The sequence below is a fragment of the Aedes albopictus genome, chromosome 2 (assembly GCF_035046485.1).
Source record: "Aedes albopictus strain Foshan chromosome 2, AalbF5, whole genome shotgun sequence".
In the NCBI taxonomy this organism is placed as follows: domain Eukaryota; kingdom Metazoa; phylum Arthropoda; class Insecta; order Diptera; family Culicidae; genus Aedes; species Aedes albopictus.
Window position 1 is genome coordinate 95,784,149 of NC_085137.1, and position 26,093 is coordinate 95,810,241.

At 39.0% G+C, this 26,093-nt stretch overlaps 2 protein-coding genes across 3 annotated transcripts in view; one reads left to right on the forward strand and one right to left on the reverse strand.

The window, feature by feature from the left end:
* The first annotated feature begins 10,276 nt into the window (after window positions 1-10,276).
* Window positions 10,277-19,469, forward strand: LOC115254988 (sorting nexin-2). The gene is made up of 5 exons (XM_029852678.2): window positions 10,277-10,816; window positions 15,412-15,533; window positions 15,595-16,483; window positions 16,548-16,700; window positions 16,789-19,469. Exons 1-5 carry the CDS (start codon window positions 10,685-10,687, stop codon window positions 16,837-16,839), a joined length of 1,347 nt encoding a protein of 448 aa, XP_029708538.1. The 5' UTR covers window positions 10,277-10,684; the 3' UTR covers window positions 16,840-19,469.
* Window positions 18,760-26,093, reverse strand: part of LOC115254981 (RING finger and CHY zinc finger domain-containing protein 1) — a 102,523-nt gene continuing 95,189 nt past the window's right edge. The window contains exons 6-8 of one of the 2 annotated variants that reach the window (XM_029852675.2): window positions 19,780-19,848; window positions 19,627-19,716; window positions 18,760-19,562 (exon numbers count right to left, since the gene is read on the reverse strand). In XM_029852675.2, the coding sequence (XP_029708535.1) occupies window positions 19,488-19,562; window positions 19,627-19,716; window positions 19,780-19,848 (234 nt within the window). In that variant the 3' untranslated portion in view covers window positions 18,760-19,487. Of the gene's footprint in view, window positions 19,717-19,779; window positions 19,849-26,093 lie in introns of both variants that reach the window. The other variant, XM_062850085.1, reaches the window with a different exon arrangement.

The window sequence follows — 26,093 nt, forward strand, 5'->3', positions numbered from 1 at the left end:
CAAGCAAACTCAAACAAACTTTAGTACAAGCGAAACCGAAGTCGGGTTGCACACTAATGCCGTTTTTCTTTATTATCCAGTTCCAACCTGGGTTGGAACTGGATCAGATCACAGTTTCAACCCCAACCCGATTTCGGTTTCGCTTGTACTAAAGTTTGTTTGACGTTGTTTGTTTACACATTTTCCGCCAATCCAGTTCCAACCCAGGTTAAAAAAGAAACACGGCATAAGATTCTGATTTTCCAGCTCAGTAAAATTTTCGCTGAGTTTTGTATTTTTTTCATCTTTTTACTGAGTTTTCAACAGCAGATTTAACTCGGTAATCAATATTGTCCATCCGGTTGGAATCAAGACCAACATTCAATCAAAAATTGCCATTTTCTTGGTCCACAAGTGTCGCAACTGTTTCGCATCTAGTGCGCTGTGTTGCTGACAACAACGGGAAGGATGCGCACTACTTTTGACATGATAAAAAAAACGTCGCGAGTTGGGTCGCGTCGCGACTTGATTGTGCGAAGTCCGGTTTGGTGGCGGCCCGACAATATTTACCGTTCATCAGTAACGATATTTACCATTCATCTGTAATTTTTGACAGTTCATTTGCAGAACTCGTTAACTTATTTACAGAGTATTCAGCAAAAGGGATAACCGAGCGTACCGAGTTAAATCTGCTGTTGAGAACTCAGTAAAAAGATGGGGAAAATACCGAGCTGATCTTAATGTGTGGGGTTGAAACCACAAACTCATTTGTTGGTGGTTGAAACTGTAATCCCATCCAGTTCCATTCCGGGTTGGAACTGGATCAAAAATAAAAACGGCATTAGTTTCCTAGTCCTAGTACAGTAAGTCCTAGTCCTACGAGCAGAACTTCGAACCAGTTCAACCCTTGGTTCAACCAACATAGTGTTACGTCTGTTTTTCTGTGTAATGCTCGGTGTAATGACTTCTAAAAACAATGAGCCATTTTACCACAGAGAACAGACATCCAGGCTAGAACAAATTTAATTCAGAAAGTTGTGTAAGGATTTGAATCTTTACTTGAGTAAGGTTGCAAACCAATACACGATGACAACACTAACGCCACCAAACACCATATTGCCACAGTCAGTGGTGAATTGAAACATTTCAAGTGGTGAATTAAATTAGTATGGAAAATTAACCGATTGCAGCGCCACGCTATTGCCACTTGTGTTGCCGATTTCAAATGGTCGTTAAATTCCTTACACAGTTTCGGAACTGGACTTGGATGTCTGTTCTCTGTGATTTTACGAAGTGACAACAATGTTTATGATGACATTGATTTTCACGGGTTTGGACGCTACCTCCTGTCAAAATTTCATTCATAAAAACGGCTCGTAAAATGGACTATAGGCACAGCTATAGGTTTGAAAAAAATGTACTAAAATATTGTCGTCGCGATTGAAACCCGAAGTTATCCCACACTTCTTCTTCTTCGTGTTGAGAATTACAATCTCTGCAATCCATGCATCCACATTGATGCGCCCCTCGTTTATATCATGACCATCTGTCATTCCACTAACACCACTCTATTCACATTGACTGTACGACTAACTCCATCTTGAATAAAGCAAATGTGCTGACGTGTATTTTGATCGCTAATAATTAAATCGGTTTTATCGCGTTTCTAACCGTTGTTCCGAAATTCCTCTGGCCGTATCACTTTAGGTTATTGGCCCAGTGTCGCGGAGTGATAAAAGTGAAGTGGATAATGGCAGAGGAGGACAAGAACGAGCGTTTTCTGTTGCCGCTTTTCGACGGGGGAAATTTCACCGCATGGAAATTCCGCATGCGGGTTCTGCTCGAGGAGCACGAGCTGCTTGAGTGTGTGGAAACGGAGGCGGGGGAAGTACCAGAGCTGTTGGATGAAGCGGGCGATAGTGTTGACGTGAAACGCGAGAAGCAAGTGAAACGTGAGAAGCGAGCGAAGAAAGACAGAAAGTGTAAATCTCTTTTGATTTCTCGCATACACGATACGCAACTGGAGTACGTGCAGGAGAAAAACACCCCGAAGCAAATTTGGGACGCTTTGGTTCGTGTGTTCGAGCGAAAAAGTATCGCCAGCAGAATGCACCTGAAAAGGAAAATGCTTTCGTTGCGGTTCCAGTCTGGTTCTCTGCAGGACCATTTTCTCCAGTTCGACCGTCTAGTGCGCGAGTATCGAAACACGGGCGCGGTGATCGATGATGTTGACGTGATATGCCATCTGCTGATCACGCTCGGTCCGAGTTTCTCCACGGTGGTGACGGCGTTGGAAACGATGCCGGAAGATGCATTGTCGTTAGAATTTGTGAAGTGCCGTCTTCTGGACGAAGAAATTAAACAAAAGGGTGTTAGTGCGGAATCGGTTTCGTCGTCGCGTTCGGATGGTGCAGCGTTCGCTGGACAAAAGAAGAAGGGAAACAAGAAGAAACCCCTGAAGTGTTATGGCTGTCAGCAAGAAGGACACAAACTGTCCGAGTGCCCGAAGAAACAGCAAAAAGTGAACGAAAAAGAGAAGAATCGATCGAAGGCGAACATGGCAGACGGAAAAGGTGTTTCGTTCCTGGTGTTGAACAACGGGGACACTATTCCGGATCGACAACGAGTGCAGTGGTTTATAGATTCCGGTTCCTCAGATCATCTTGTGAAGGATGCGGATCTGTTCGACGAATTGCGACCACTCGAGACGCCGATCGAGATTGCCGTAGCCAAGGACGGTGAATCGATCGTGGCGCGTCATTCCGGGACTGTACGACTGGTATCCGTCGTAGATGGTGAGTCCGTTCCATGTACTATTGATAATGTATTATATGTGCCTTCTTTGCGATTCAATCTATTCTCTGTACTGAACGTTGAGCGAAAGGGAATGAAAGTGCTTTTCGGAGATGGTAAAGTGAAGATTTTCGAGGGTTCGAGGGTAGTGGCAACCGGTGTACGTAACGGCAAGTTGTACGAACTAGACTTTTATTCGATCGGTGACTGTGCTGGGAAGTCGATGTTGACGTGCGGACGAATTACGAAAGAACTTGAACTGTGGCATCGTAGATTCGGGCATCTGAACATGCACCAACTGGAACAGCTGATCGGTAAGGGAATGGTCGTTGGGATGTCGCCCGGTAAAAACCTGGACCGAAGTGAAATCATTTGTGAACCTTGCGTAGTGGGTAAACAAACCCGAAAGCCTTTTTCCGTGCGCGAAGGCAAGCGTTCGTCGCGAGTGTTGGAGGTCATCCATTCCGACGTGTGCGGCCCCGTAACACCGATCGGTCGCGGCGGTGAACAGTATTTTGTAACGTTCATAGACGATTGGTCGCATTTCGTTATGATTTTCCCGATGAAGTCGAAGAGCGAAGTTCTTGAGTGGTTCCAATACTACGAGGCTTTGGTAACCGCGAAGTTTGGGGTTCGGATTTCCCGTCTCAAGTGTGATAATGGGGGGGAATACCGGAACAAAGCGTTCGAATCTTTCTGCCGTGAGAAGGGAATCCAAATCGATTGGACGGTTCCCTATACGCCGGAGCAGAACGGTACTAGTGAGAGGATGAACCGTACCGTTGTCGAGCGAGCTAGAGCGATGTTGGAGGATTCGAAGATCGACAAGTCGTTCTGGGTACAGGCTGTGCAGACCGCCGCATTCCTTGTAAACAGGTGTCCAACGGGTGCAATCGACGAAGACGTTACTCCTTCGGAACGTTGGGAGGGCAAGAAGCCGGATGTCTCTCGACTTCGCGTATTTGGGTCCACCGTATTTGTACATGTGCCGGCAGAACGGCGCAGGAAGCTGGACGCCAAAGCATGGAAGGGTGTGCTGGTCGGATATTCGCCGAACGGATATCGTGTTTGGAATCCGGAGACCAACACGATAGTAGCTGCTCGAGACGTCGATTTCGTGGAATCGTTCGAGGCTGGAAGCGGTACAAAGAAGAAGCCGAAAAGTGAAGTGTCAGTGATCCGAGTCCGTCCGATAGACAATGACTTTGAGGAAAACGACGGTGAAGATTTAGTGAGTGATGCTGGCAGTGAGCCCGAAGAAAACTATGCAACCGGAAGTGATGGCGAAGAAAGTGAAGAGGCCGAGCAACCTGTGGTTGTTCCCAACGGAAGGCCAACTCGTAATCGTAGTAAGCCTACCTGGCACAAGGATTATGAGGTGGATTATGCCAGTTTCGCACTGAACGCATTGGGATATGTGGAAGACTTGCCGGAATCGGTGGCTGAAATGCGGAAGAGAGACGACTGGCCGCAATGGCAGCATGCCATGCAGGACGAGATCGATTCACAGGTGAAAAACAAAACGTGGAGTCTGGTCAAGCTGCCGGCGGGTCGGAACGCGATTTCTTGCAAATGGATCTTTAAGATCAAACGAGCGGAAGATGGACAGCCACCGCGCTACAAGGCTCGGCTCGTGGCAAGAGGCTTCAGCCAACGACGTGGATTCGATTATGAGGAGACATACTCGCCGGTGGCCCGACTGGATACGTTGCGTGCTGTTTTGGCGTTGGCGAACAAGGAGGGAATGGCCGTACATCAGATGGATGTCAAGACGGCGTTCCTTAACGGAACGTTGTCAGAGGAACTTTACATGCAACAGCCTGAGGGATGCAGCCGTAAGGATGGTCTTGTGTGTCGTCTCCACAAGTCTATTTATGGCCTTAAACAGGCGTCCAGAACATGGAACGATCGGTTCCATTCATTCATGGAGAAGTTAGGCTTCAAGCGCAGTGCAAACGACCTTTGCCTGTACATCCGAGGAACAGGGAAGAATCAAGTGATCCTGATATTGTATGTCGACGATGTTCTACTGCAAGCATTGTCCAGGGAATTCGAGATGACCGACGTGGGTCCGGTCAAGTGTTTCCTCGGGATGAAGATAGAACGCGACATTGAGAAGAAGGTTATGCGCATAAGTCAGAGAAGCTATTTGGAGAGTCTGCTGACTCGTTTCGGCATGGAGGACTGTCGTCCTGTCTCCACGCCAATGGAGCACAGGCTGCGACTCGAAAAAGGCGATGAAGCCAAGCGAATTGATAAGCCCTACCGTGAGCTCGTGGGCTGTATCATGTACGTTTCGATGACATCGAGGCCGGATCTGGCTGCAGCGGCAAACTACTTTAGTCAGTTTCAAACATGCTTCAACGAAGAACACTGGATTCACTTGCGAAGAGTGTTAAGGTACATTAAGGGAACCTTGGACGTTGGACTTGTGTACCGAGCGGATAACGAAGGACAGTTGCTAGAAGTTTTCTCGGACGCGGACTGGGGAAACGATATTACGGATCGTCGCTCTATTTCCGGAGCGGTATTCAAGGTCTTCGGCGCAACTGTATGCTGGTTCGCGAGGAAGCAACCCACCGTATCGCTCTCGTCTACGGATGCCGAACTCGTTGCTCTGTGTGCTGCAGCGTGCCATAGCCAGTGGTTGGTACGAGTGCTGAAGGAACTTGGACGTAGCTCGGACAACCCTGTACTGTTTAGAGAGGATAACCAATCTACAATGAAGATAGTGTCCAATCCCAAGGATACTGGAAGGCTTAAGCACATCGACGTTAAGTACTTCTACGTGCGGGATCTGGTACAGAACGGAAGTATCAAAATCGAATATGTACCATCAGCGGAACAGCAGGCGGACATGCTTACCAAAGGTCTTCCTGCACCGGCGTTCCTGAAGCTGCGGTCGAGCATCGGAGTTCTAGATTGCAGCTCTTGAGCGGGCGTGTTGAGAATTACAATCTCTGCAATCCATGCATCCACATTGATGCGCCCCTCGTTTATATCATGACCATCTGTCATTCCACTAACACCACTCTATTCACATTGACTGTACGACTAACTCCATCTTGAATAAAGCAAATGTGCTGACGTGTATTTTGATCGCTAATAATTAAATCGGTTTTATCGCGTTTCTAACCGTTGCACAATGGTTTATTTTCCCATTTTCACGCTCTTAATTAATAGCTCGAAGGATTGACGAGATAGAGTAATGGTGTCTTCGGCAAAGTTGACGGGAATGACCAGCGCCATCTTTTGACAGTTACAGTTTTCGGATCAATCCCCCTAAAAGTGAGATACAAAATTATTTTTTTTAAATTGTTGAGATAGAGGGTTGACGTCTTCGGCAAAGTTGTAGCATTTTTGATTACAAACAACTTTCCTGAAGACGTCAATGTTGTAATTTTCACTCCAATGGAGATAGAGGCCTGTGTTTGAAAGTTAACCCCAAAAACAAGTTTTTTAAGTAAAACATACATTTGTTGAATTTTTAGACCCATATAATGTTCTGCAAAGTTGTATGCATCAATAAAATACGCAACTTTGCCGAAGACATCAAAGCTGTAAGAATTAAATGAGACGAGTTATAGATGAATTTATGATTTTTTTCGTCCACTTTTAGAGATAAATATCTTTCTTAGGGGCAAAAAGGTGCAGCTGAGGATACCCTTATCAGAAAGTACATCTATAGAGCTTTCAAATAAGGGTTAGTATGTTCGTCCACGATCATCTACTGAGGAGATATGGCCATAATAAAAAATGTCCTTACTACGATTTAATTGCATTCAAATCTACGTTGACAGAAAATTCATGGCTACTATGATCAAATAATATATAGCCTTCTCTAAGCGAATTTTCGCAACAGTCCTGAATGTTTTAAATACCAAAATTGTTCTAAAAAAAGTTTTCCACCACCTTTTTATAAGATTTCCACTATTTAGTACAAATCCCATTTATTGAATAAAATATTAGGATTTACCGGGGTTTAATACGCTCTCACAGAGCCAACAGAGTTCTTCTGTAGCAATTTGAAATTTTATATGAAGAAAGTCAACACAATGAACTTTTATTAAGATAAGACGAAAGTTGGTTTAATTTTTATGCTGTTTATTATGGCATTTTATTTATCTGGAAGGAAATTAATTCCGTTGGAACCCATTACATCGTTATGCTGAGTCAGGAATCCGGCATCAAACTACGTTCTGAATTCAGACTCTGGAGTTTATAAGTTTAATCGAGAGTTTATTACCATTGTGCACATACTATTACTAGATCAAAAATACTATTTCCCTTTCGAAAGTTGATTCAATTTCGGAAGATGCAGATGCCAAAAATGAGATACTGGAGAAAAACCGATTATTTTTTTTTACTGGATACCATGAAGTAGCAGGAATTTGAGATCAGCAAAGGAAGTTGAATTGAATGTGATGTCTTGATTTGTGTTAGGTTTCACAGAGTAGTGAATTTATTTTATTTAGTTTTGAACACCCTGGAACATACTGACTTTTGCTCAAGGATGTTGAATTGAAACCAAGATTGAAACATAAAAGAGCCTATATTGCATTTAATAAACTTTTGATCAAATTATGGATACATTATAGCTAACGTGTAGCGTTGAAGAATTGCATTGATTGCTGCTGGTTCGCAGCCTAGGCCATAGATCCGGGCTTCCACTTTGTCGGGTTGATCACCCCATGTTCGTCAGAAACGGAATGCTTGCACTAGGAGGCTTGTTCCGTACTGCAGCACTCCGCAGGAAGGGGAAGTCTTAATCGCCTTGTCAACCAACAGAGTAGGGATACCATATTTGGCACACGTGAAAAGAGTACATTTTAGAATCCTGATAATAGAGTACAAAAGAGTACGGTAATCCAAAGTGATTTTATTTTTTTCAAGTGGTAATTGTTAATGCAATTAAAAGTTGCATTTCAAGTAATCACAAGAATTGCTTTAAAATTATTTAATATAATTTGAAAAAACTTTACTTTTATACTAAATTTTAGAAGTCGTGTACTTTTTAAGATCGTTGATATTAGGAAACTTGTAAACAATGACACCTAAAGTAAATTTGCTATATTAACAATATAGGTCACTTCGTGTTTTCACATACAACGAAATGGACACTCAGAAATAAGGATATTCATTAAATGGCTATTTTTCATTCATTTCATAACTAAATCGCAATTATGCATTAAGATTTCTAAGAAATAGACTCTTAGTGCATATATTTCATAATGAGAATGCATTAATTAATTTAAGCGAGAGAATGTGTAACTTTTAGACACCTGTACGGCAGAAAGTTACAAGAAAAGCAGCAGTCAAAAATTCTATTTCTGTACTTTCGGTTTTCGTTATTTTTTTTTTCGAGTTTGTTTATTTATTTAGTAATATTTGTAAAACTATTAGTACAACTCGAGAAGGGATGCAGTGCAGTCCTATCATATCTGCGAGAAGCGATTTCAGAAAAATGGCGTGGTGAGTGAACCAAATCGGCCCCTTCATTTTATGTGACCACGAAGATTATCCTTATCCCATATTTAATTACACCATATCCTTTGCAGAGCATCAGATTGACATCGTGAACAGGTTCCTGTTAATGCATCAGAATATGGACATTCGGACATGGAATATTATTTGTGGGCTAGGATACTCATCGTTGGAGCTCAGCAGGTTATAGGAAGTGAAGGATTCTCAGCAGAACCATTGAATGTTTAAATATTGAACTTTGCGAAAATGATTCAATTTATTTATAAAATAAATTTATCAGCTTGAAACGCCTCATGTTGAAATTTAGCTGCTGATTCACCAATTTAATATATTGAAATGAAACTCTTAAAGAGAAGCGGAATTTTACTTAAATTTATACATAAAATGCATAAAATTTATAAAATATTACAAGGATCAACTTTTTCAAAAAAATGCAAAAAAATATGCATTCTGAAAACTAAATGGTATAAAGTCTTGCTTGACTAATTCATATTTAGTCAGTTAATGCATGAACCCAGTCAAACCGCAATTTTGCATAGAAAATATTCATTAATGACTTTATTTATTTCTGAGTGGAGACCATTGGCAGATGATTACAGCACCACCTGTTAGTAGAAAAAGTCAATTCAGTCGATAATTTTTCTGAAATATTTTATCAGGAAAATGTATGCTTGCAAAAAAGAGTACAATTGGAGCAATTTTACAAAAAGAATAGTACGCCTAATTTTTGGCTGAAAAAGAGTACATGTACTCTTAAAAGAGTACGTCTGGTAACCCTACAACAGAGCGCTTTCCAGCTGGCCAAGTCCTGCATGCTTGCACGGTAGATTGACTCATACCCCTGCTCATACCCGATGATCGAAATGGCATGGTCACTTCGCAGTCGATCCTTCTTAAACTCCTTTACACAGTTCAATCCAAACTGGAAATGATTTCGGTCGGATAGACAAAAAAGTATTCCATCTTTCCAGTTCCTTGTCAAATTCCTCCACAAATTTTGAGGCAGGCTTCTGGATTTGGAGTTCCGGAGCGGCGATGGTTGATGGGGATATGAGTTCTGGAGCGAGGATTCGCTGAGCTCTTTTTTGCACGAACTCTCTCGGTCAGAGAAGGATTTTTGTGAGATTTATAATGCCGGATTCAGTCTCACACAGATTACCAATAATATTGTTAATAATCTCTACAGACAGGCTACAAAAAGAGAAACATCACACGAAATTGTTTGTGCGAGTACTACGGGGAATTTCTTTCTCGTTTACAAACAATGAATCACAACAAAACATGCGGAATTGGAAAAATATGAAAAAATGCGTTTATTCGAAAAAATGCATTTTAAATCGGTTTGAAATCACAAAATGCACTTCAATACAAAATAATTCAAAAAGTGCAAAATATTACACTATTACAAAAAATGCCTAAAAATTCACAAAAAATACGCAAATTCGCTTTTCAATACATCAGGTTGCGTCGAAAATACATAAGTGAATCGCCCCTCGGATACACTATGCTTAGGGAGTCGATTAAGTTTTCCTGACCGGAACGGGAATCGAACCCACTGTCTCTGGATTGGCGATCCATAGCCTTAACCACTAGGCTAACTGGAGACCCCACACCCCACTATCGAATTTTCTCAAAATCTAAACGTGAAACCTGGCCCTCTATCCAGCGCACTGTACCCGACGTACGTCCGACACGGTTTAGGAGAAACCGCGTGTCAAAAATTCCGATTTTCAACTGCATGTACTAAAACTGTCATCTTTCAAAATGTTAACATATTTTCCGGAAAAAAAAACTCTACTTTTCTGGGTCTACTGTATGAAATAGTCTTATTTTCGTACTTTTACAAGAAGCCACATTTTTTTTTTATTTTTAAGATTTTGACCGCCATCCAACCACTGTGCAGCGACAACATCCAACGCTTCGACAACATTTTGTACTAAAAATAAACCGCTCCAAATGTCAATTTCATTTGACAGTTTCCTCCGCTTTCTCTTTTTTCTTTCCATTTCCATCTCGGCTTGACAGTTCGAGTTGCTATTTTGCTGACGAAGGGTGCATCAGAATTTTTGTGATCGCGTTCGTTCGTTCGCTCGCAGTCAAAACTTACGACGGAACAAAACGCTATCATCGCGGCACAAGAAAAGAATAAAACGCCACGACGGGAACAAAAGATAAGTGCACTCTCGCTGTAGTGGAGTATAGGTAGTGTGTAGTTAGCTGCGTGCTGTGAATTTCGCTCCGGATTTGCTGTTAATTGGGTGACAAGTATCTTGGTCACAGTTGCTTCTCCAGCGCAAGGCGTATCCCTACTCGTCGCGGGATAAGCAGTAATTCTATCAGGGAACAGTTTTTCCACGCCATCACAGTTCCGTGCCGAAGAATTCGCTGGTTCGAACCTTTGGGAGATTAGAAAGCGGAGGGTGTCGTCATGGAGAACAACGGAACCAGCGAAGAACAGCAGCAAGAAACGGGCCAGCAGCCGCCTCCGCTGTTCGATAATGTGGACATCACATCGCCGGACGACGAGAACGAGAACGACATCTTCGAGTCGGCTATTCAGGTTTGAATTTGTTTTTGATTTGATTCAATTATCGGGCCAAGCGTTGTATGTATGGAGATTGGTGATTGTTTTTCATTTTTGTGATATGCCTGCCTCTCCTGCCAGAGGCGCCTGATTGTTTATCAATCAATTGGCGGAGAGGTGGCGACCATGTCGATTTGGCTCATTTAGGATAAATTGAATTAATTAGGTACCTATAGACCTACTTGATACTGTGGCCTTGAAAGTGTGAAAGTTGTAATAGATGTTCAAGCCGCTCCTTTCGGAGTCTTCTTGCGTTCCTCTTCTAAACCCTTAACCGAGGCCAACAATGATGATTCATGCTTTCTCCAACTTTGTCTCCCCATAAAGAGACTGTATTTATGTGGCAGTATAGAAAGGGGCCTTAATTCAACTAATATTGGTGATGCCTGGAGTTGTTTTTAAATCGCTTATCAGACTTGCTGTAAGATAAGGATTTCACAGCAATGGGCGTTTAATTCACGGGATTTTCGAAAAAAAAGCCCAATTTATTTTCAATATCCTTGGGATGCTAGTTTCAAAATTTATTTAATTTTAATTATTCATATCATGAGCAGTTCAAAAGAACTTGTATTTTTATACATATATTTTGTATAGATATTTAATAACAGCAATGCAAGGCATTTACCTTTTTGTAATTCGTGATTTACTCTTTGTTGCACCATTTGTCATTTGCTTTTGGGGGTTATTGATGGTTTTTTTTGTTGGCGAAACCAGTAAACGGATGTACCAAATTAGTCACTATTGATTTCTTTTATCGCTGCGGCTCGTAAAGCTCAAATGTTTAGAGAAACAATGATTCACAGTTATGATTAGGCCATACCTAGCCTAAGCGAAACATACAATATATAATATAATAATGGTAAATCCACAGCATATACCCAAGACTGGGTCAACAAAGACGATTTTTCGAAACAAAGCTTTTACGATTCATTTTAGCGTCCAAAGTAACTGTGCAAAATTTGGGAGCGATTGGTTGCTTCCCCGTATTCCGCATTGCGATTGAAATTTGTATGGGATTTAGTATGGGAAACGTGCTTTTTTGCATTTATCTCATAAATTGAAATTTTTCGTCTAAAACAACCTAACCAATAACGGTAATGTATAGGCTAGGATATGCCGAAAAACTTTGCCGAAGACCACAAAGTGATCCGACACTTGTGAAAAAAGTTATAACGTACAGATTGCCCAGTGGTGCTTAACATTTAACATGTAAAAGAATAACATCAATAATAAAATCTCAATTTTTGGCCTAACTTACCAGGCGAATAACTTTTTTCACAAGCGTCAGATCACTTTGCGGTTTTCAGCAAAATTTTTCGGCATATCCTAGGCTATACTTTGACGTCATTAGTTACATGGTATTGGACAAAAGAATTCAACTTATGAGAAAAATGCAAAAAAGTACGTTTTCCCATACTAACTTCGATACAAATTTCAATCGCAATGCGGAATACGGGGACGAAATCAATCGCTCCCAAATTTTGCACAGTTGTTTTGGACGCTAATATAGATTGAAAAAACTTTGTTCCGGGTTGATACGATCAAATTTAAAGTTTCTCCATACAACGTTGACCCACTCTAATACCCATTGCACTTAGTAGAAATTTCCTGATGAATTTAAAAATACCTGTCATCCTATCTTCATAAGTTTGTTAAGCTTAACATAACCAATTGTGTTTTTCGTGGTTTTGTGTTTCGCGCGGATTTCGCGCGTTTTTTTTTGCTAATTATGGCGCGGTTTTTGCGGAAATGGTTTTCAAATGAATTTATGTACCGTAAAATGGGGTGTTAAGAACTAATGGGGTTTTAAGGGATTCATCTTCACATTCTACCTTGAATATCGCCAAATCGTGTAAACAATGGTTTACTAAATCCAAATTCGCTTAAAATGTGTATTGGAAATTAAGTCGTATTATAAGGATCACCACTCATAAAAAAGTTTTCAACTGGAAACTAACATCAAAAATAGAATGGCATTGCTTTTTCTCAATTTCACTACTATTGAAACATTCATTTGTAAGGTCAGAAATATTATTAGGAACAATATCTGAGTAACCGTAAGGTGTTCTACAACTAATTTCAAACGAAACTAGGGTAAAATATTTAATATTACAGGTCGGACTCGATTATCCGGGGGTTCAATTAACCGGGGGCCCGATTATCCGGGGCTCGATTATCCGGGAAAAATGGCTCGATTATCCGGGGAAAAGTATGTTTTTGCTTTGTTTACAAATTTTTAGATTACAATATGTCAACAAATGTGATAAACATTAAATACAACACCTGTAAGTAGGATTTAGCCTATTTAAAAATTGTTTTTATTTTTTCACATTTTTCAGCTAAAATTTCATTTTTAAAAAACATGGTTGTAATAATACTAGACGTTGAGTTTAGGTACTACAACGTTATGTATGTCAGCTTCTATGTTTAACGAACAGTTTTTGATTGAAGAACATCAAAAATAAAAGAAAAAAAGCGTGGCTCGATTATCCGGGTGATTCGATTATCCGGGGTGAAATAATTTTGGAGTCACCCGGATAATCGAGTCCGACCTGTACTAAGCTGGTTTTCGAACCCAACAGTTGCTATGGATGATAGATTCAACTAATACAATATAGGGTCTTGTACCATTTGGGCAGATGTACCTTTTTTGGGCACTTGCCGCTATATCTAACTCTATACAAAAACTCAAATCAATCAGTTTGAAATTGACTTAGTTAATGCCCAAAATAGGTACACCTGCCCAAATACAAGACCCTAGATCTTTAAAAACTAGTGTTAGATTGATACATATAATTAGAAAATTGGTTTATACTCAGTAGTCCCCTCTTTACAGAAGTTTGTGTTCTTCGGGTGTTATGCTTTAACGAAGGCGTATTCTTCAAAATACATTTCCCATCTGTTTTCTCATTTAAATACTATCAAAGAATGGCGCTAAAACGTGACATCGAAAGGTTTTTGAAAATGTGGAATATTTTCACTTGTTCCATATATTATGTAAACCAGACTGTCACTAACTCTCGCTAAAGCAAGTATTTATGAAGAAGACGCATGGCAATTAGTAAATCATTCAAAAACTTATAGTTTTTAACGAAAACCACAAACAAATAGGAAATATAAATGGCATATCACAACGACAAAAATGATATATCAAACTTCTTGCAAGAGCTTTTTGCTCAACCTTGCTCATCAAACATTGCTGCTAAAATATCTTAACATCTAAAATACGACCTATCAGCGATGCTCCAGAGTAAAATTATAAGCATTAGTAACACATTGGTAACACACCCTGGGCCATCTAATGATGCTTATTGCTTGCATATAAATCCTTTCAATATTATTGAGATATTGAATGAACAAAAAAACTGTCTGTACACATCCTTAGCTTACAACCTGTTCATCAGTCTGAACTATTCAATTTCATTACTCTAAATAGTACCTGTGAATAATGTGTTTGTTAAAAATTGAAGGCACTCAGGTACAATTGACGGTCATTTTTTTCAGATTTTGAGGCTTTAACAAAAAAAACTCATTTACAAAGGTAAATGACAATGAAACTGTCCCTGTACCATCAGGACTATAAAATGATTTTTTCCGGCGATTTTCAAGAATTAGTCACTGTTTACAATTAATCAATTTTTATCTCTCTTTGAAATATAAGAACTTTTACATTTATCCTCTTCAGTTCCTTAACACCCCATTTTCATATTTCTGAAAAAAATCGCACATCTAGTTAAATGTCTTCAATTTCTCCAAAAAATCATCAAATTTTGTAATCTATATGCGTAACAGGCAGCAAGACAATGATCGGACAGCTTTTCCTGAAAATTTTAAGAAGTAGATGGATTCCATGATTTAATGGGGTCGAATTTTTTTCCGTCGCCCCCATTTTACGGTACATTTAATATTTTGATATGGAGCTCAACAATAATCAGAAGAAATAAAGAATATTTTTAAATTGCTGTTATAGAATTTTGTGAATGAGAAAAAACAATGTTAATAGTCCCTAGCCTCACAATATACAAATTCATGCAATGGCAGGCAAAGAAAGCCCATCAATTAATAACTGTGGAAATGCTCAAAGAACACTAAGTTGAAGAGTGGCAGGCCAATTTCCAGTGGGAACATAGAGCCACAGAGAAGAGAAGAAGAAGAAGTCCCTATCTTGGAGTGCAACTTATCTATGTACTGCAATTAACGCTCAATTTATGAAAACAGAGAAGTTCCTCTACAGAATTTATTAGTCAATCTCTTAAAGTTATTTCTGTCTTAACCCCGAGATTAATTTTTGACTAAAATTTTGGATAGAATTTAAATTTTGGACGGAATTTATATAGTAATGTCTGAGTCTGAGGCTTGAAAAACATTGAATCATGGCAAGATTTCTGAAAAAAAATCTTGAGTTTCTTGGTGATACTTAATAGGAAACTATTAAAAATGTGCTCTTTCTAACGGAAACACGTCTGATCAATTTCGAGCCGAAGATCAATTTGACCCCGGTTTACGGTACTATTGGTACGTAACCACCAGACTTTTTTTTAATATTGCCAATATTTTTTTCTGCATTGCAGGAACCGCTCTCACCCGTGCTGGAGGACGTTCCAACCGACGAGGCTGGCGATGCATTCATTGAAATCTCAGTTTCTGATCCGCAAAAAGTTGGCGATGGTATGGGATCCTACCTTGCCTACAAGTAAGTTACTATCTTTGATTGAAATTCTCTCTGTGTCTATTCATACACTCTTTTCTCGTAGAGTTTCAACCAAAACCAACATACTGAAGTTCAAGAAGCGCCAATTCTTCACGATGCGTCGCTTCAGTGATTTTCTGGGTTTGCATGATTTACTAGTTAGCAAATATCTGCGGCTGGGTCGTATCATTCCACCGGCTCCGGAAAAGAATATCATCGGCACCACGAAGGTGAAAATGGGGAGCCAGCCGCATAGTGATCCGGGCACCGGAATCAATCTGGAATGGGTTGAAAACCGCCGTGCTTCTTTGGAGCGGTTCTTGAATCGAGTGGCGCAGCATCCGTTCCTGTGTCAGGATACCGACTTCGTAAACTTCCTGGAAAGTGACCAGGAGCTGCCCCGTGCGGTCAATACAGCAGCGTTGAGTGGAGCCGGCGTTATGCGCCTGTTCAACAAGGTTGGTGAAACGGTCAATAAGATTACCTACAAAATGGATGAAACCGATCCGTGGTTCAACGATAAAATCAACGAAGTAGAAAATATTGATGCACACATGCAAAAGCTGCACTCGGCAATCAAAGCGCTGGTCACCCATCGGCGGGAGCTGGCGACCCTGACGGGAGGTGTAGCCAAATCGGCCGCCCTGTTGAGTACCTGCGAGGAACATACGGGACTTTCACAAGCCTTGTCTCAGCTGGCTGACGTTGAGGAGAAAGTGGAACTGCTCCGGTCGGAACAAGCCAATGGCGATTTGTACATTCTGTGCGAAACCATCAAGGACTACATTGGACTGTTCGGGGCCATCAAGGACGTCTTTCACGAGCGGGTGAAAGTGTTCCAGAACTGGCAGCACGCGCAGATGCAGCTGACGAAGAAACGCGAGAACAAGGCCAAGCTGGAACTGCAGGAACGGAGGGACAAGTTGGACTTTGCGCAGAAGGAAGTGGAAGAGGTATGCTAAAAGAGAAAAATTGTGTTATATGTTTCGTGTTGAATTAAACCGTCCGTTTTTTCAGTGGGAAGGAAAAGTCCAACGCTGCCAGAAGGAGTTTGACAACATTTCCAGTGAGATTAAAAAGGAGATGGAACGTTTCGAATTGGCGCGTGCACGTGATTTCAAATCCACCATCATCAAGTATCTGGAAGACCAAGCGGCGCATCAGCAGCAGGTGAGTTGAGACACAATGCAGAATTAGCTGAGTTTCGATATTTTATATCCATTTCATACTGAACCTTTTTTCGTTTTTTTTTTTTTAGCAAATGAAATACTGGGAAGCGATTGTGCCGGTGGCCAAGGAGATTGCCTGAGACGAACTGAACGCAACGAATTCAATCTGCACGGACGACGAAAACAATAGTAGAAAGCTGACAAATACGCTGCGTCTCTCGATCAACCTGGCCGACGCCAACGCAAGAATTTCGTAGATTTCTCCATTGTTCTTCTTGTACTGTTCTTGTCGCGCTGATGGCGAGTGGTAAGCGCGGATAGGGCAAAAGTAATCTATAACTTTAGGAACGATACTACCTAGCCTTGTAAGAGCACACAGTCAGTGAGAATGCGACGAAACATTCATCCTTCTTTCCCAAACGTTAGGAACCATTCATCATGCATATTCTAGAAAGCGCGGTATAGCAACGTAGTAAACCTTCAAGTTAATTTCGGATAGCGGAGCTCGTTCTAAGTCAAAAATGACCAATGTTGAAATGTTTGTTTTTTTTTTCTCTTTATTGATAGCAAAAGTTTTCTTTGTTTTTGTACATAAATATACTTGATTCTCTACTAGAGCTGAGCCCGTGTGTAGTTGCAGATCAAATGCAGGACATATCAAGCAAACTGCTGATATAACCGTTTTGGAGTCTATAATGTACATAGAATACGCCGAAAGTACGTATTCCGGATTGAAGAAGCTTAAGAACGGTGTCTAGTTCGGTCAATCAAATATGCGATGATTTTTTTATTCGCGCATTCCTTCTCGAATCATAATTATCTTATTCAACTAATATGTACTATATTGTTGTACGACCCAAATTCGTGTAGAAACACTCAGACGCGAGCTCTTTAGATAGGCTATTTATTGGTTTTCGATCTATCTGGAGAACGACGCTGTATTCATTAAAACTGTATGCATCCATCATTATTGCGAAAACACTGAAAAGAACTTTTAAGCATAACCGATTTTTATATCTCTTCTTGAAGCATTGCAAATAAACAAGTTCAGGCCGTATTCAGCGAGAATGAACCGAGCGTAGTTCATGTGTAGAATAATTGACATAGAACAAGGTGATATATCTGTAAACATTAATAACACAATTGAATGCTATTTCTGTTCATTTCTAAATTCAGTTTTCCTAAGTAATAGATATGGGAAAACAGGCTACAGAGAGGAAGGGGTGGAATTGCAGATTCTCTTCAACATTCATTCTAATTCATGGCGATAATTCACCATTGCATATTTCTGATGGAATTCGTGCAAAATTTGTACTTTTGAGTACCTAGTAGGCCGCACTACTTGAGAAACGCAAACAAAATTTCTGAATGATTTCTATGGAGCAGCCGATAGCTCAACTTTAGGAGAAATCTGCGCCGATTTGAAATATGTTTGATCTTTTAACAATATTGTGGAAAACTTACTGGACAAAACCTTGTGGCTTCAGTGAAATTCCTGGAAAGCTGGAGTTTCCTGCAATAGGAGACAATCAGTGAAGTACTAGATTTGTAGTAATGAGCTAAATATTTGTGTGATGAGAAGGTCATTTCTCCGTTTCTGCCAAGAAATGATGCAAAAAGTGTGGGTAATATGATGTTGTTTGAGCAAAACTTTGAGTAACTGTATTGTTGTTTTCTCAATTTCTTGCAACTTACATAGACAACATAGATATCCAAAGTTTTGTTCAAACATTATCAAATTAGACAAGAAGTCAAAATACCCACGCTTTTTGCATTATTTCTTTGCAGATACGGAGAACTTACCTTGTCACCATACAAAAATTACTACACTTATTGCGTCCTATTAAGAGAAAAATTAATGATAGAACTTATAAAAAACTACCTATAAAAATGTATTATGTTCAGTTGTGTTATGCACATTTTGCAACTCAAATGAGTCATTTAAATTGTAAGGTCTTCAAGCAAATCTTATTCGAAAACAAACGAATACGACACCCGATTCATACACAAAACAACAAAAAATAAGAAACAAACCACAATATGCTGTATTCCTTTGTTAAAAAAAAAGCATAAATAATATGTAATAGTCGGTGCAGTACGTTCATTGGTAATGTTTCTCAAACATTTAACAAAACTCAGAGTTGACGCAAACTCTGTGGTATTATGAGGGCTTTTTTTAACACAGGACACCAATCCGAAAACGGAATTTAGAGCTGAACAGAAAAGAAGTTGACATTTTTTTAATGCCGATTCACACTTTTTTATGCTTGCATTTATGATCTCGATCCGCATTAGGCCCATACTTATTTTTCCCGTCAACACCCGTAATGTAGAAAACATGCAATTCATTGCGTCCAAGCTGAACAATCATCCTTAGCGAGAACTGAACTACAAATGCGTGACTAAAATTTATCAAAACATTCCGTAGATCTTCGGTTACTGTGTATTCTGCGAACTTTACATTTGTAGTTTTCAAATAAGATATGACAGTTTTTTACAGATGAAAATTTATATCTTTTTTGTGTAAATTTTTCTGCGTTGCATCCCATACCCCAGTGCTTACGACTGTTGATTGACTTTAACAACTATTACATTGTTTCTGTAACTGCTATGTAAACTAGCGTGATAAAGTAATTGATTGTCTATATATTTCATACGCCGGAAACAAATGTATAACAAAGAATAAATTATTGTTAACTATTTCTCTTTGAAAAAGTATATCTGAGAGCTATTGATGAAATAAACACTAAGTGATTGAAATCCCCCCAAAGTTGGTGCCTTTCTTATTTCAAACCTTCTTGCAGTTATCGGCTAGCTCGAACTGGATGAGAATGATCAGGTAACTGGTGGCCGACGTGATGATCTGAAAGAAAGAAATAAGAAATTGAGAACATTTGCAATTGAGTGAGACATCGAGGATTCCATACCGAAAATAGCACTGAATAGTCGAGAGTGAACATTCCACAGGCGGTAAATTTGATCGGATGGTGCATCAACTGAATTAGGAACATCTCCACCTGTTGAAAGATTTATAAAAATGATTTACAGTGCATTCACAGATTCAGCTATCCGAGACCCACGGTTTGCTTCAGTTGGGCATCCATATGCAGTGAATTGTAACGGTGTAGAATTTCCGACGTTTTATTTGACTAGAAGACAAGAGAAGGTTATTCAAAATGGAAATAATTAACAATCTGAGATCAACAATCATGTTGTTTGTGGTCTCATATATTATTTATCTTATACATAAAAAATGTTACATCGGCATGTGTGCATGTGTATACATTTCCACATTTCAAAAAAATAATAAAAGATTCGGAATATGGTTTTAGATGAAGAGTAAAAACATGTCGGCTTCCTACAACTTAGAATCTGTTCCAATTGGGGAATTAAAATAAATTTTTACTTAAATTTGACAGTTCGACACTGAAACTTGACAGTTCTCCTAAGGAAATAATTATTGAACTGTCAAATTTAAGTGTAAATTTATTTTAATTCTCCAATTGAAACAGATTCTTATAGAGGTATTCGCCACACAACAATCAAGAAGGAGTTGCAGGACAAGCTCGTGTATCGTTAACTATTTCCTGAAGAACTTTCTAAATGCCCCACCCGATGTCGTGCATCAAGAGAATTATGCTGGAATTTCAAATTCATACATTTATTTCTCGATCACTCTATCGATCAGTTATCTGATGACCTATCGCAAATCAGCGTAAAATTGTCTGAATGGGTCAAGAAATCTGGATGAGAGAAAACTCACTGCTGGGCTAGATCTCAAATGGTTACCCGACTACGGCAATGCTAATATGTATTATCAATCACCATGCGTCTCCATGCCCTGTGATGGATAGCCATACATTGCATGTAGCATTAGGCCGTGTCGATTTTTGCAAAATTGCGAATACACAATCCCGAATAGTCACAAATGGTTGCAAATGGACCCTAATGAAGCCCTACAAAATTTAAAAATTCTAAAAAATCGGTAAGCTAGTCCGCAATCGACTTGAAGTTTTATATGGGAATTTTAATATTTCAGTATGGGGAAATCCAACTTTTCAAACTTTCGAAGAAAAAGGCACATTAAAGCAACTCTAAAAATCCGCTCCCCCCCTGAAGATTTAGTGCATATAAGGACTGTTCATTTTATAAAGAGGACAACTTTGCAAGGCTATAAAAAGAAAACGCGTAGTTCAAATTTGAGCAGCCTTGGTTAGTTGTTCAGTACATTATATTAGCAGATAATAATCATAAAAAAATTGGGTTAAAATTATTGAACTTCATAGAAATGTGGCAAAGTGTTTCGAGAGATCAATTTTTCAATTCCCAAAAACTAAAGATAAACACAAAATTTCTGTAAAACATCGGTGTATCGTTTTTAATTGCATAAAAGTGGTTGCCATGCTGCAGCAGTTTAAGTGATACATATTTTGGCAAAATATAAACCTAATCGGAATAATGGTTGTTGAGATATAAAAGTTACAAGTTGGACTCGATTTTCAGAATAAAATTTATTTGATAAACAAAAATGTATAAAAATATTAAATTTTGAATGTTTTCAATGGATCTAATCGAAAGTACTAATAATGCAATTTCAAATGCAGAAAACCGCTTCTTGATAGTATTGTTGGCTTGGTTACTGTGCTTCATGGCAGTTACCGGAGATAAAACCGGTTCGTTCTTTGAACGTTCTTCTAAATAACGATGTACTCTATTGCAAACACAACTTAACAATGATGTCGAAAATAAAAATAACCATGTAGTTATTTTCAAATAAGGTATATAATCACATAGAGTTAAACCTTGCTGAAAATAAATAATAATAAGCTTCTCTAGAATCAAAAACTTGCATTTATGGAGCAAAAAGTATGCAATTTTTCATTATGGCCATCATTAAGTATTAAATTTTTGATGAAGAATGTACTTTAAAGCATATTTTTCTTCGGTATCATTTAGAATGCGATTCTCTTCTATACTGGACAAATTTTGAACTGATTCCGTAGTGTTATTGCATCACTGGACTTAAATAAGTATTTTTTATCAACTTCATTGATAACAAGGCAACTCACTATATCAAGCTGTATAATGCTTGGTGCATTATTACTGACCAACTATTACACTCTACTTTTAGAAGAATAGTATTAGATCCCAACACATTGAAAAGTTCATGAAAATTTTAAAGTTATGTATGTGGAAAGTTGTGTAGAATTTTGAGAAATGGGGTTTTATTGAGTTTTAACGAAAACCGCTTCAGTTCCATAACTAAGGACAATTTGTATAATGTTATATTTTTCCTACACTGTAGAATAGCTATGGAAATTTATGCAAAAAACCGATAATGATTTTATTGAAAAATAAAAAAGATATCACACAAATAAAGTGTCCTCTTTATAAAATGAACAGTCCTTATTAGGGAACATTTTGTTAGAAGACAACTTTTTAGTTGCACTTAAGATAAGGGCGTTATTAAATTTCGAAACAATGGACATTTTATTCGCATGATTTCTAACTTCTTTAATTGGCATCACTGCACGTTTTGCGTGTGGAAGAGGGTGGTAACAGCCATCTGCGGCGTCACCACCCGTCGCTGGATGGAGACGCAAGTACCTGATAAAAATGAGATAGTTAGGATTGTAAATATTCTTGCGATATTGCTTTATAAAAACTTGGTATCTTCGGCAAAGTTGTTGGCATGGTCAAGAGCTGTCCAGTGATGAACTAAATCATTGGCAAATCCATCGCTGGGCGGCGCTAGTGTGCATACAAACTACATGCAATAGTATTAACGTATATGCGTATATCTCAATAACGTGATAATTTAACTGTGTGGTGTCTTCGACAAAGTTGTTGGCTGGGCTACGGGCTATCCAGTGACGAACCAAGTAAGTAGGAATTCAACCGATAGGCGGCGCTAGTGTGCATACAAACTGAATGCAAAAGTACAAACGTAAATGTGTGTATCTCAATAACGTGATAATTTAAGTAGGTGGTGTCTTCGACAAATTTGTTGGCTGGACCACGGGCTATCCAGTGACGAACGCAATACAGTCTAGACTCCTACTACACGGTTAGTTCGGGGGTGCAGTAAGAATCCGTGTTGTAGGAATCCCAGTGCTTATGGGATTTCGCCTAATTGTGGGTGTGAGCGAATATATCAGGAGTATTACAAGATAGCACCATACTTTCTTTGGCAAAGTTGTAGTACTAGAATAGATCTACCACACAATGCGAACTAACATCCAATTAGTTGGCAATTTGGCCGATAGAGGTGCTATGTAGAAGTGGTTGCTTAGTTCACTCGCCAGTAGAAGTACTCATAAGTTATCGCTTGCGATATCTCAAGATCTACTTGATTTGGAACAATGCTGTCTTCGGCAAAGTTGTTCAGTAGGTCAAGAACAATCTGGTGACTAACCAATTAGTTTGTGATTTCGCCGCTAGGTGGTGCTAGTTGTCAAGTAAAGTTTCAAACTTCTCTAGCTCGCGATCCAGATCAGATAGTAAAGTGCCGTCTTCGTCAGAGTTTTTCGGGAAGTAAAAACCTATCTGGTGATTCAATATTTAGTTGGTGATTTCGTTGCTAGGTGGTGCTAGTTGTTAAGTAAAATCTTAAACTTCTTTAGCTCGCGATCCAGAGCAGATAGAAAAGTATCGTCTTCGGCTAAGTTCTTCAGGAAGTCAAGAGCTATCTAATGACTTAATATTAAGTTTGTAATTTCGCCGCTAGGTGACGCTAGTTGCCAAGTAAAGTTTCAAACTTCTCTAGCTCGCGATCCAGATCAGATTAGAAAAGTGCCGTCTTCGTCAGAGTTTTCGGGAAGTAAAAACCTATCTGGTGATTCAATATTTAGTTGGTGATTTCGTTGCTAGGTGGCGCTAGTTGTTAAGTAAAATCTTAAACTTCTTTAGCTCGCGATCCAGAGCAGATAGAAGAGAGTCGTCTTCGGCAAAGTTCTTCAGGAAGTCAAGAACAATCTTGTGATGTAACAATTAGTTGGTGATTTCGCCACTAGGTGGCACTAGTTGTCAAGTAAAGTTTCAAACTCCGCTATCTCGGGATCCAAAGCAGATCGAAAAGTATCGTCTTCGGCAAAGTTCTTCAGGAAGTCAAGAGCTATCTAATGACTTAATATTTAGTTTGTGATTTCGCTGTTAGGTGGTGATTTTGCCTCTAGCTCGCGATCCAGCGCAGATAGAAAAGTGTCGTCTTCGGCAAAGTTCTTCAGGAAGTCAAGAACAATCTTGTGATGTAACCATTAGTTTGTTGTCAAGTAAAATTTGAAAGTTGAAAGTCGATATCCGCTGGTAATTCAGTGATCAGGTTCACCCCACTGATCAACTACACCCCAGTTTACGGTATTTACTTTCTTCAGCATAGTGTCTATTTGTCACACGATCTTGAATACCGAAAGGGCAATAAATTAACAAAGATAACAGTCAGGTTATAACTGAAACTGCTAATATACAACAAAAACAATCTTGTGATATCACATTTTTCTAGTTGCACATCAGTAGCTTCGTAACCTTGAGTTTTGTCACTTGGAATGGAGTCGAAAACGTCAACAACATTGTAACAATCGTTATGGAATAAAAACTATATTAGTTCCTTTAGTAAAAGTGTGTTGCATTCATTACAGTAATTTAGCCGCCATTGTCTGAGAATTGGTCTAGCAATCACAAGAACCGGAACGACATAAAACTTACTAGACAGCCTCGCTGGATAGCTGGTAGCGGTATAACTCGTACTGAAAGGTAATCTTATTTTCTAATTTGCTGATTAACCCCTGATTTTGATAAATGTTTATCTAAAATAAAATTTGCCAAAGAGTTAACCATCAACGTTAACTTCTTTTTCTGATTAGCCTAGTTAGCTGTGTAGTGTCGGTAGCGGTTGTCTCAATTGGCTAAGAATAACACAAGGGACCACCTGTTCCGGGGGGTAAAAGTTCACCAAACAGGGAACCCCAATCTAAGGTGTCAGGCGATTCGTGCTGATGGTTGAATGGTTGAGGGGGTTTAAAAGATGCTCGATCTTTAACGGAGCCTGTAAAGTACGTAGATCACCTTTTTGTGTTGCGTTACGGTGAAAGATCTACCAAACCGAACCCTGGTGGCGTCCGCTTTGTCAAGCTGGGGTAATGTGTTTTGGTAATAAGGCGATCCATGATACGAAGTCCATGTTACTGGTACTGTCCTAAAATTGCATTTATTCCCGAGCAGAGGAAAATATCAAAATCATAACTACAAAATCACATAACCTGTTATGTTGGACAATCTTATTTTGTTATAATCAAGCTATTGATATACATTCACTAAGGTACATTTCAATAAAATATTTAGTTTGAACTACAAGTTTTGTTATTGATGTACTATTGATCAATTTATCAACAATAGCACAACAGTAACAAGTTTTGAAATCAAAGCAACAATTCGATGATAACCTGTCCTGTTGTTTTGTTCCATTTTTGGTACACTTCGAAGTTTTGGAGGAACCCTTCGATACCCTGGACAAGTCTTCAAAAGAACTCCTGGCGCAATCTTCGTAGAAATTCTAAAAGTAATTCTTCTGAGCAATTATTAGAATTCTGGGCAAAATCTTTTGAAAAACTCCTGCAGAATTATTCAGAAAAAACTCCTGGATAAATTGTCAAAGAAATTTTCAGAGATATCTCAACATAAAATTCGGGACAGATAATCACGGGAAATTGTGAAGAAATCCTTGAAGGGATTCTGTTCATAATTCTGGATGAATTTCTAGAAGAGTCTTTGAAAATCTGTGAATGATTTCGTGAAAGAACTCTCAGAGAAATTTATGGAAGTTTTTTACATTCTTTTAAGTATTGTTTTTGTTCATTTTAAGTATTGTTACTCATGTTACTGGTGGGTTTGTGAGACAAAGTGAATAATTTCATGTAATAAGTATCATAATTTACTTAGTTACGATTTTGATACCATAACAAATTTTGCTTTCCGATTATTATCAATAACATATTAATATCTAAATTTGTTATTGAAATATTTTCCAAATTCACTGTTATTAAGTTGTTATTGAAACTAACAAAACAAGTTATTAATATGGTTTCCCAAGAACATTTTATTGTTATGATATTTGTTATTTTGCCGCTTATGACAGACAAGTTTAACAAAATATGTTATGTTAATAACATAAAAATCATCGATTCTATTATTCAGTTATTTTACCCAAATAACACAGCTCCTCATTCTGTTGTTATTCCCTTCTACTCGGGTTCTGCCTTGCTGATAGTTACCCAAGGAACAATTCAAAGTCATAAATAAGCATGCATGTTCAACAATTGCTGGATTATAACATTCGCAGCTGAACAAAACCAAATTCAGAATAATAAGCTGAAATAATGCTATTTACATAGTAAAT

Coding starts and splice junctions, on each gene's coding strand:
- LOC115254988 (XM_029852678.2), top strand. CDS start 10,685: ATGGAGAACAACGGAACCAGCGAAGAACAGCAGCAAGAAACGGGCCAG. Junction 15,534..15,594: donor GGATCCTACCTTGCCTACAA/GTAAGTTACTAT, acceptor CTTTTCTCGTAG/AGTTTCAACCAAAACCAACA. Junction 16,701..16,788: donor AAGCGGCGCATCAGCAGCAG/GTGAGTTGAGAC, acceptor TTTTTTTTTTAG/CAAATGAAATACTGGGAAGC.